We start from the raw sequence: 12,446 nt of genomic DNA, 5'->3' as shown, positions 1-12,446 counted from the left end.
CATGCTATATGCTGATATATATATGGAATTACCAATATTGGGATAAAGGATGTTGGCCATATCGCCCAGTCATATATTTTTTTAGCTCACCTCCAACATCAGCTGAGTGAACTCTTCATTACTGAGGAAAGGAGGCTTCCAGTCCTGTCGGATCTCCGTTGACTCTGACTGAGCTGCGATCTCTGGTGGACATAAAACATAAAACATAAAACAGGTTCAGCTGAAGGGTGTGATCCACAACTCCGAATCTTGATCACACACCGGCTGCAGGAGCGTTCCTTACCCTTATGTTTGTGCAGAAAGTCGATGCTATTTTGCAAAATAGTGGACTTGTCCATCTTGCGGGTGTTGCCCGGCAACATGGTGCCCAGCTCTTTGATGAGGACATTGAACTGATCTCTGCGTTTCTTCTCAGACTTGTTACGGGACACACTGTGGGTAGAATAAGAATAAGAACACACTTTAAATGTTGTGTACCATCTTAAACTGGGGAGGATTAGGTATACGGTCAGAGGGTTTATTTAGTCATTTTAAGCAGCCTTTTGTAACCTTTGTGTAGGATATGGAAGCTGGACCGAATGACAATGTAACCAATATCTTGGTACGTTTTTGTATTTGTATTTATTGCCCTTTTATGGATGTCTGAAATGTATCACATGAAGCTCTGTTTGTCTGGTACATGTGTATCTTGTGATAGACTTGTTTTAAACTGTGACATAATGTGAACACAATAAACAGACTTTGATGAAAAAGAGTAAGAAGAGGTTTTGTCTTCATGTATTACAGTAGTTTGGGCATTGGTCAGAGCTACATTAGCAATGCTACCTTGTTGCGAGTGCTCTAAAATACCCCAACTGTATTTATATTGTGCAAATAAACCCTAACTACAACAACTATATTAGGAACTAAGGCCATCTGATGTATAATTACTCTATGATTTAAGATTCATGATTTAAAAAGTAACATGAAGCTTTTTTGATCTGAACACAATCCAAAGGGATCGTACCGTTTAGCTTTGTCCTTTTCATCTTCTTCCATTAACCCATCAAAGATACTGCTGTCATCCCTGCAGAGCAAATACACCAACAGTTGAAGAAGATCCTCTTATACTCCTTCTCGATTAATCTATTTTAAACACTGGGTTAAGAGCCCCAGCCTAATCCTTTCATGTTAAAGCAGGAAACTGGACACAGTATCCCCAAAAGTGACTATCTAATGCTGCTAGATATTTTAATTGAAATCAACCAATGGCAATTTTGATAGGCGATTGCCTTAAATCGTCATAAAGTACGTAACATCACAGATCATTTTATCTCAAAATCTGTACTGTTGATCAGAGAAAAAAGACAATAATACAAAGCCAAGCCAAATGCAGGTAACTCATAACTCACCGGTCAATGCTCGAGGTCATTTTGTATCGTTTTCAGGGTCGCAGTGTTGGAGAGGGGTCTTTTAATCGTGTGGTAGACATTTGTGAAAGAATCTTTAAGGGAAAAAAACAGCACATGGTAAGAACGTGCACCAGCTTCCTTTCTTCCCAGTGATTGAAAACAGTAGTAATGTCAGATTGTCAAAGTGAATCTCACCTTACTGACAGTACAGCCAGTCCTGTAAGAGGATGAGGAAGTTGCTGCTGGATGAAGGAAGGGTGTGGGTGGACACACTGTGGTGATGGGGGTGGTGGAGCTCTGTGAGTCTTGGAGGAGAGTCACTGAAAGCTTCCTCAATCAGAGGACAAACAGCCGAAAAGAAGTCTTCAATGAGCCGAGTTTTTCTTCTGCTTTGGGTGTGAGACTGGCTCATGGCACATCTGAGTCTATAAGAAAGTGTTAAAGAAAACACACACGTCAGTAATAAAATACTAAAAACAAGATGAATGTCCATCAGGCCAGCCATGAAAGACTGCAGGGTATCAAAGCAGAGAAAAGATTGTAGATAAAATGTGATTATTATAACCATGCCACATATATGAAGCTGTCTAATTTGGGAGGCGGTATTGGAACATTTTAAATAAAGTGATGAATCAGTTTGAGTAAATTTAAAACAAAAATTAAAATGCACTTTCTTTTAAAGATGGGATGTGTGCTTTCAAGCCACATGCTCCAAATAAATAGGGGGCAGCATTGTGTCCTCTATTACTGTCTCCATATAATATAAACCAACAGCAGGGCAGGAATAAGCACACTTCCACCAAAGTGCTGAGAAAACAACTATTGGGTACAGCCCCTATATTTTGGATAGAAACGTAAAATGTTTGTAAAATGTTAGTCTTACTGTGTTTAGAAGTCAGTTTATTTATCATTTTTTACCATAAGATCTTGGAAATACTCTGGGATAATATAAAAAATAACACATGTATACTATATTCTGTACAGTTGGGCAGTAGAGACACATTTTCCCATCACTGTCACCCACTTCAACTGGCAGTGGTCAGTGTAGGACGCTGTAAGAAAAGTAATGAAGCCTCATGTGATGGCTCAATGCAACTACTGATGGTGTGCATATTGCTTTTAAAGTTAAACTATTGCCTCTTGTTTATTACCTTGGATGCTGATGAGGCAGATACAGAATAGCACCTATTTTAATCAGCCAAAAGGAAAACAAAACCACATCACAGTCATAGATTCTGCACATCTCTGAGAGAAATGTATTCTTCCTCTCTCCTGACTCTTGTTATTGCGCAGGTAGGCCTACAATAGATTGTCAAATTAAAATGAGAAAGCCCACTGGGTCTCTAGCATAAAATATTTGACCTATTTATTTCATAAACCAGTTACCGCCAGAACCTGTGGGAGGGTGTTTGGCCTTTTTGTGTCGGTGAGAAAATCCCTCCTCTCAGTGTATCATGGTACACATAACACTTTTATTATTACAAATGTTTCGAATGAAATTGTATTGAAGTTTTAGCTATTTTAGGGATTTATGCTTAAGGTATAATAACTAATATATACAAATATGGAGATACATTATTTAGCGAAGTATCTGTTTAAGCCAAACAGCATAAAACACACCTGCTCTTATTGATATAACTGGCATTATAACACATTCTTGTTCAAGGTCCTAAATATACGAAACCAAGCAACTCCACACACACTCCGTTTCTCTGTGTAACTGTGTCTTTATTTGTGTTTATTGTTAAAGCTTTGTTTATTTTCCTTTTTTATTATTATTTAAAAGCACCCAAGTTTATTGTCTCAGTTTGAGAAGCAAAATAATATGTTTTAAAAAGATCTGTCAAATGTGTCAATGAATGATTTGGCATCTGAAATACTTTTTAATGTGAATACATATTTTAATTCATAAAATATGACCAGGGATCAGTGTGTAAATTAAACCACAGTCAGCATGTATATTGTTATTTAAAAAAAAGTAAATGAACCTACAGTCAGGTTCAACAAAACAAGGAAAGCAGTCGTGTGTTTTAACATGAAGGAAGTATTTACCTTCATGTTAAAACACGCAAAGGAAAAAATGACAGTAAGAGGAGGAGTAGGTTCTGTTGCAGCCCATTGACCTCCAGCTATGCAGTGTTATTTTTACTTACACAAATTCAAAGGACGGGTGACTTATATGAGATGACTGTTTTGTCAAAACAAGAAACCAAATAACCTTTGCAGCAACATAGTAAAGTGAGTGGAGAGTTTCAGTACAGAGTTTTCTCTACACAGACTTACCTTCTGAACCAGAGAGTATCAGTATTTATGCATCTTGAAAAGTCAAGCTAGCTGGTAAACAGACGGAAAACATATAAAAAGAAACACTGGTCCTGACTGAAATGAGGGCAAAATACAAGGAAGAAGGAAAATGTTGACACTAGTGTACGTGTACCAACAGCAGCTGCAGCAGTAGCGCAGAGTGAGCGTTGTATAACTGGGTGAGCAGAGGTTGTATAACTGTGATGTCATCCTCGCTTCACTGACCTGCTGGCCCAATGACCTACTTTCTTCCTCCTCCTCCAATCTAACTTAATCACAGCTCCACAGGCAACACCTTCCTGCTCTTACTAATAACACTGCGCTCCCTGGCAACACAAATCCTTTAAAGCCACACATTTTACACAGATAGCACCTTCACAAAAGACGGCAGTATGGCATCCCACTGTCTGCATATCATATTTCCCTATTTATTCACATTATTTACAAAAGGCGTCCTGGTGTTCCCTGAGCCTCAGTGGGCACAGGTGTCGCGGGCACAGGCGTCAAGGAAACAGCGCCAGACATGTAAACAGCCAATTTTCATTTTAAAGCCAAACATAATGTCAACCGTACAAAGTGTCAACAGTACACAATGTCAACCATATAGACTAGCACAGACGTATTCAAATGAAAACAACTGACACAAGTGTTTTTCACCCTGACACACATCAAATCACAGACTGAAAACACTTTTTAATCATAATTTGCCTATTGTTTACACAGTATAGTTGAAGGTCTGTTGATATTGTGTGTGCACACATACTGAGATGTAAGGCAGCAGAGCTGTGAGGAAATGAGTCACTCTGAAGTGGATCTGTGGCGCTGCTCATCACGCACCCGGCTGCACCCCTCCACACCCGGTGCTGAGAAGCCAGCACAGCAACCGTGTTAATGGGCAACACCATGGCAACCAGCCTCACCGTGCGGAGCTAAAATAGCCTGGCTGAATTCCTCCACAGATCGTACTTCCTTCGTCATACACTGAGAACTATTAGACTAAAGTTTGAAGTCTGTGCATGTAAAACAATGGCACCTCTGCATCCTCGTCATGTAAACATTAATGTTTATTTTCTGATGGAGTGGCCTGCTTTCTGCATCAATTAGACAAAACCAATCCCTCCCATTGTTATTGTATTATGAAGCAGATTCTCAGGGAGTGTTTCTAGTATTGAATTAAGAGACACTGTTAACTGAGAGAGAGTACAGCAGAGCTAAAAAAAATATATATGTAGGCTCAGACATTCATTAAGGTGACATATAAAATGTACCCTGTGATGATAATCCAAATGTTTACCAAAGGACCAGTATTTAAGATCCACCAGCAGGTATACAACTATTCTCATACACCACACAGGACAGGATAATATCACTGCATATTAGAAAACCTGTTTAATGTTGGAAGGAACTACTTGTTCATGAGGCTGGACCAGCAGTTGTCAATACAGATGCAGGATAAAGCCTCAAACAGCTCTTTGAAATTCATCAGGATGCATCCCTTATAACCAATATGCTGCTATACCAAGCTTTTCTATTATGCTGAAGCTGTCTGGTAGGGCTTGTATCACATGGTTAGCTAAAGTGGTGTCATAGAAACCCTTGAGTTTCTTCATTATCTACGTCATAACCTGAAACCCGAGAGTAGGGGATTAGTGAACCTCTAAAAGATCCCAGGGTTGAACAAACATTCCTAAAAAGACAAGTAACTTCAGTCGGCCGTTTACAATTTAAAATCACTGGAACATTAGACATCAATACAGCCTCTTGCAAAACATACTTGGCACACAGGTGAAGGTCAAATCCTGCCCTAAGTGTTAGGAAATATCTATGATAATTATATTCAGAGCCCCAAGTGTGGGAAATATCGAGGATAATATTATTCAGATGTTTAACAGCCGGTAGGCGGAGGTCACACAAATCCACAAAAACACATGAATGAATAAATTACTCAGTCTCACATCCTGTCTGAAGCAGAATCTAGGCGTGCACATCCAGGCAGCATCTACAAAGAACATGAATATGATAGTGTTTAAAACCACATACTGCAAATTCAATCTAAATCTTCTGCATAACATCTACTAAATTAAAAATGAAACATGCCATTACTAGCCGACTAAAGTATAATCAAGCTAAATGTACATTCTGCATCACAAGACAATATTGATCATAATGTCATTTGTGCAAGAATAGTAAATAAACAATCCCTCTTTCACTCAATTTGATATGTTTCTGTATTATATGAAGGCAAATAGAAATGATTAAATATCTATGCGATTTCAAACACAGCCTATATATCAAATATTGTGTTTGCCTTTTTATATATTTTGTCACCTTTACTGTAACATTGAAGAACAAATAAAGGATTTTTGTTACAGGTTCAAAGGTAGAGAAATAGGCATAGAGGTTTCCTCGTGACTAGGATGTGAGATCGACCATGGATGGTTTTAATAATGTCATGGTCACTTGGCCTTTAAGTATTAAAACCCACAACAAGCTTGTCAACAGGGCCCACCACACACCGCACAGCGGTACCACCCAAACCCTCGACTGGAGGCAGCCAGCTGTGTTTCCTCTTAAAGCACACATCCACAGGCCCAGCAGCACAAAATGGTCTTTGTTTTGCTTTTTCACTCTGAAGCCCACAGACGGGAAAGTTTGAGGGGCTAGCAGCAGCGGTTAGCAGGGGACTGCTACTGGCCTCCTGTCCCAGAGGAGAAGAAAGTCGGTCAGGGGCCTCATACCGGTGCCAAGTAGGTCATTTGTGTTCAGAAGGAGTACTGGCGGCAAAATAGAAGCATCATGAAGGACTACAGACACACAGCCCTGTCAGACAGAGCCTATGTTCAAAATATATCACTGATATGTGACCACCAACACTGAATCTGGTATATTTAAATTATATTTATGCTAAACAGCTAGCCTTATATTAAGAATCAACATGTTGTCCCTACAATAAACAGTAAAGCAAGTATGAACCATTAGAAACCTTAATAACTAAGGCCTTAAAGGTAGGGTAGGTAAGTTTGAGAAGCCGGCTCAAGATACACTTTTTGTTATATTCCATGCTCTTAACATCCCGATAGCAATGAATATCTTAAGTGCTTTGACAAAAAATCCATTAAAAAATGTCATCTGTGGAAGCCGTAATACTGTAAACAGCACGACCAATCATTTTAGCCGGCCCGGCTAAAATAACTGGATGGCCTACCTGCCTGTCAGCCTTCCATCGGTGCACAAACTTATCTCGTGCCCCCATTGGTCATGTGCGCGTTCGTGTGTGTTGGAGGAGGGGCTCTATAAGGAAGTGGGCGATTTTCTCCGGTTGTGTATTTTGAAATTCTAGCGATCTCGAGACGGTTTCTCAAACTTACCTACCCTACCTTTAACTTGACTTTGCTTTATATGAGTAATGGCCTTGTAGTGTCTGGGAAGACTTTGCACAATATGTACTCTACAGATGAATGTGTCAAGGTTAGAATCACACTTTATTGACTGCAGCTCATCTCAGATAAAGAGAGCCCTTCCATACCATGCCACTGCACGATCCTAAATTAAACACCATTCATCATGCAGAAGTAGACAGCTGATCCAGGATCTGCCTCCTCAAAAGACCCATTCAAACATGCATTGTAGTACATATTTAAACTTGTGGTTATTATTGCTGAAACAATGAGACAGTATGTCAACTAATAAATCATCAATCAAGCAAAATGCACCATTCTAGTTTCTAATATGTTAGGACTTAGGAATAATGAAAATACTTGTTGGTTACAGCCATAGTTACAATAGTGTTTTAACCTTAAATTAAGAAATCATGCTACCTAATGTCCAGAATATTGTTTACACTTCTCAAGTATTATCAAATCAAAGCACACTCAAGACTTCAACTTCATCACGTTTTAAACTTTTCTGTGAAACATTTTAACCCATCATGAGCTGGTTCAGAAGCTTTCCTAGTTATATTTAAATAACCATGTTCAAGCTGCAAATATGACTTGTGTAGAGACACTTAAGGAGCTACATTTCCTATGTAAGAATGAAGTACAGTCTGCTGTCCATTTACACTTAAGACAAGATAAGAAAATAACTAAGCAGTAGGTTGCAGTTCACAAACATCCATTCAACCCTCATATCATATGCATCACTTGCACATTAAAATTCAATTTTCATTATATTTATGTGAAACATCGGTAGACTGAAGAACAAAAATAGAACATTACTGAATTGGTGTATAACGTCTCTCCAAAAGCTCTAGATAAGTATAATTATCCAAGTGTACAATCCCTTACCTTGTTTCCTTGAGTGGTGGTCAATTAAGGAACCGCTTCACCTCATGATGGATGAGTCAACTCTGAATTCTTCATCTGTTGAACGGAAAGAGAAAAGCTAGAATTGTTAAATAGTAACTAACGTGTGGCTTAAAGCGAAGAAACTCACATTTCTGAATCAGAACTGAAGCGTCTGGGTTACCATAAGCCTCGTACAGCACTGCAGAATAAGAGAACAGATCTAAACACATGCACTGTCAAACACACACCCACACACAGACTCACGCGACTCTTGGCAGTTCATTCATTAGCAACCCGAGCCCCCGGCCATCAGCTGGGAAGGACATTTACTTCCAGGAAGTGTAAACAAGCATTTGCTCCGAGAAGTGCATTAATGTGAGGTTACTTTGTGTCATTATTATTAAAGGGTTGCTTAGGTGTGAGTGTACATGTGAGTGAGTGTTTCAGCAAAGGCTTTGGAAATGTAATAACCCTTGTACTGATAAAGAATCCATGTAAAGAATTCTATCACACTACTGGAGTTAAGTCTCATCCAGTGATAATTTATTGGCCTCAAATAAAAAATAAAAACATTTATTGGTAGGATAACTATAATATTCTTATGACAAACCTCTTGAATGTATTGGTATCTTGATTTAGTTAAATGAGTAGTAAATACCAATCACAGGTTCATGAAATGGAGCCTTTAAACTAATGTTGTTGTACAGACTTACTTCCTATTGTGTTCATAGCATGTTATCTGTATATAAGTAAAGTTAAAAGAAATTGTCAATAAAAGGTTCCCTGAACTCAAAATGCATCAAATCTTTGATATGAGAGGCTGGATCTGGCAAACACATGTATGTTGTTATTGATCAAGGATTTAAACAGATAAAGAAATACAATTAAATAATTGAATAACAAGTATTGCTAAGTAAAAGTGTTGTTGGTTAATTTCCTGTTATATTATTATTTTTGTTATATGAATGTTTTCTAGTTGACCTCATTTATTTTGTAGGCCAAGCCACTTAATTGCAGTGACATCATTATGTTGTTTTAATGACAAACATCACATCATTTGGTAACAGTAACACAATCAGTTGCAGCTTCCAAAACAATAAATGAATTAGCTAATGCTTAATTTGAGTACTGAGGAGCTATCAATGATAGCAATGATGCTACAGATAAAACTGATGCAACTCTACTTTCATCCCTTTTTAGGGGAAACCCTATAGACTTGACCCAATTGTTCATCATCACAAAAGCAGATAGCGTTATTCTAAGACTTTGATTGCAAATCTACTGAATGTAGGTCAGCTTGTTCTCCATTTTTACAAGAAACAACAATACTTCTCACTGAGAGACTGTTTTTATTATCTATATTTAGGTGAGACATATTCTTTATCTTACTAACTTTATTTCTGTTTGCACATGATGGTGTTGGAACATTCATGATTTTGTATGTATGTATGTATGTGTGTGAGCTTTTCCAATATATTACCTAATCTTTGTCCATCATGAAGAGGGTTGGCCATGAGATCAGTAAATTAATAATGGGACATTATTTTGATGATTTGGTTGGTGATTCAGTGCATAAGGCCACACAAAGATATAACTGCTGAAGATCCTCTAAACTCTCAGAGAAAGGTCAATCTGACAGAAATAATCCTGTATGGATGGTAAAGGATTTCTCAGCTCATGTTCCTGTCAGTGGATGTCCTTTTTTTAAAGCTTGCAGAAGCCAAACAGTAAAGTGAAACCAGCTTTCATTATTAATCTCATTTGACTGTATTTATTGACAAAATGTACTCTCTTTGCTGCTTTGTCTTCATAAGAACCAAGGAACAAACTACAGGTTAGCATTTCATAGAAGTACAAGTTATGGTAATTCATTTACAAATCTGCCAATATAACTTGTGGACAATAAATGAAGGATAATTATTGTAATACTGTAACTCAATAACCTTATGCCATTAAACTATATTGGAAAAAAACACGTAAATAAACACATTTAAGGGTCATACAGCTGCCTTGGGTGGGAACATAAATATAGAAAGCTGACAACATATTCCTTCATAACAAGAATAAATGGTCAGTGTAATGTCAGTTGGTCTGGAAGTGAGTGACATGTCAAGTCTGTTAACAAATCAGCTCTGTGTTGATTTGATGGGTTACTACAGGCGTTTTGGGCATAAGTATGTTGTATTTCAATAGATCCTTTTAAATTTAGCAACAACAAAAAAGTGAGCCATAAGTATGAACTAGATGTCTGCTAAGGCCAGATTCAGATGGTCTCACGACAAACACATTTTCCTTTCAAAAGGCAATATATCTCTCAATTACTGTGTGAAGCAGACTGAATATTGCCAGCAGGAGATTAGTATGTAGCCACAACAACAGGGCTCCAGTGGTGAAGGGGGCATGTTTGATTGTTGCCATGACACAGTCACATGCCGTCTATTAAATCTGCATATAATAAGAGGAAGAAAATGCTAAATGTAGTTAATCTGATAGTCATATTTAACAAAAAGTACTTGGAAAAGGATGTTTTGACCTTATATGACTTTAATATTACATTATAAGGTGAAGGCAGAAATACAGGCTCTCACTGTTGAGAAAGGACCAACTTATGAACATATTCTGCATTCAATAACGACCTCATGTGTGTGACGCATCATAAGCTTATTTTAAGCATGACGATAAGTAACAGGGATTTAACTGCAAAAGAGTCCAGATGACTTCAGAGTCAGGGTCACGTCTGGCAAAGCACAGAGTCCTTAACCTCATGATAGCCGGCCTTTGCAGACTGTAGCTACAAATCCTGTAGTTTATATTAGAAAACAGGATTTCAAGGGTTATAAAGCGTGATAGCCTTCTGCTTGTAAATCTGGAATTTGAATTGTGGATGTTGCAGCACATGAAACGATTTAAAACGGCTGCCAATTGCCAATCTTCAGCATTCATAAACAGGTCTCTAAGCTGACTAGAAATTGTTATTGTATAGACAGACAGTCTATATGTATAGTATGGGCTGATTGTTATTCGGTAATCTGCATATTATTTTCTAGCAAGCTACAATGAAACAGTTAGTGGTAACAGTCTGCCAAACACTTTCTTCTCCTGACCTGCAGCCAGCCCCAGTGCCAGGCTGCCAGCTACATAAAAAGGTGTCAAGCTATTTCTACATGAGCAGTGAGCACTATTAGCAACAACAACTCTGAGCAATAATAAGGTATCACCAAATAAAAAATGCCTGCAAGGTATTATTATGACCACTTTGAAAGAATGAGGTATAATAGTCATAACATACTTAACAATTATTTCCCAAATAGACCTACACACTTTTAGCTTAAAACTTCCACTGGGTTCGTAAGTGTCTACGAGAATAGTTTGCCATGACGACAAACAGACTCACAACAAGCTGTAACAACAGTGTTGCTGTGGATATAGCTTAATTGAAACCTTCATTCAAATATCATTGCATAATGTAATGTCCCACATCACACACTGACTCCAAACTAATGTGTACATGAGAAATGGCTGCATAAAGTGGACTTCAAGTGCAGCTATCATTCAAGCTATTTTCTAATGTGTAAAAGTGTCAGAAGAAACTTTTCCCTAGTACTTGCTTTAATGTACCCATAGAGAGCAATACAGTTGATGTCTTGAGTAAATTATAAAAACATAATTAATTTGACACAAAACTAGACATTCAACATCTCAAGTTTCAATAAATGACTGTGACAAATAATTGAAAATAAACAAAATATTGTCCTGTACACCTATTTTACTGACAATTTGGGGAAACAAGAAGCAGCCATTATTTTCATACACAAGAGGCTGCAGGTTTAGAAATAAAACCAATAAATCAGGCTGTATAACCATCTATTTCCTGTCATGTTCACAGGTATGATCCAGGAACAATTCAGCTCACTGCCTGACATCTGACATGTAGATCAGCGACTGAGCGGATTTAGTGACATTGTGATCGATTTCATGTCTGTTGAATGGGAAGCAGCAGAATAGATCCATGCGAAACCAGACTTGGTTTGAGAGAAACGCAGCTGCCACAGAGTTTGTAATTAACACCGGGGGGAAAACGTTAAAAAAATGCATTAGATGTGGAAAATACTTTGCCGGTGAGAGTGAACGGTTTTCCAGTATGTAAAGTCACCTGAACTAAAGCCAGCCTTGAAGTGACAGATTGGGTTCAGCACGTCTACCACCCCGCTGCTGCCAGGTAACACCGGTCGGTAAACCGGGCAGTGATTGCTAGAAAGCTAACTCCGCCTAGCATTCTGACTTACGTTTATTACAGAAACATAACAACAGCTTAATACATTTGAAAAAACTTACTGCGTGACACATTGGATAGCCGCAGTTTTTCTTCGTTTTCAGGTGTAACGTAGCGGGCTTTCAACTCGGCTGCAACAACATACTCTACCCACTTTTAGCTGGAGCTCGCTAGCTAACATGCAACGTTAGA

The 12,446-nt window shown here is 38.2% G+C and overlaps 1 protein-coding gene across 2 annotated transcripts in view; it reads right to left on the bottom strand.

Moving 5' to 3' along the window:
• clocka (clock circadian regulator a) overlaps nt 1–12,446 on the bottom strand; it is a 23,352-nt gene extending 10,906 nt beyond the window's left edge. For both annotated transcript variants that reach the window (XM_034147892.1, XM_034147891.1), the window contains exons 1-7: nt 12,317–12,446; nt 7,982–8,056; nt 1,587–1,816; nt 1,392–1,483; nt 1,007–1,066; nt 284–432; nt 91–182 (exon numbers count right to left, since the gene is read on the bottom strand). In XM_034147892.1, coding sequence (XP_034003783.1) covers nt 91–182; nt 284–432; nt 1,007–1,066; nt 1,392–1,411 — 321 coding nt within the window. In that variant the 5' untranslated portion in view covers nt 1,412–1,483; nt 1,587–1,816; nt 7,982–8,056; nt 12,317–12,446. The remainder of the gene's footprint in view (nt 1–90; nt 183–283; nt 433–1,006; nt 1,067–1,391; nt 1,484–1,586; nt 1,817–7,981; nt 8,057–12,316) is intronic.

The sequence above is a fragment of the Trematomus bernacchii genome, unplaced genomic scaffold, assembly GCF_902827165.1.
Source record: "Trematomus bernacchii unplaced genomic scaffold, fTreBer1.1, whole genome shotgun sequence".
Taxonomy (NCBI): Eukaryota; Metazoa; Chordata; class Actinopteri; order Perciformes; family Nototheniidae; genus Trematomus; species Trematomus bernacchii.
The sequence above is the reverse complement of the archived record's forward strand: the minus strand, read 5'-3'. Positions and strand labels throughout refer to the sequence as shown.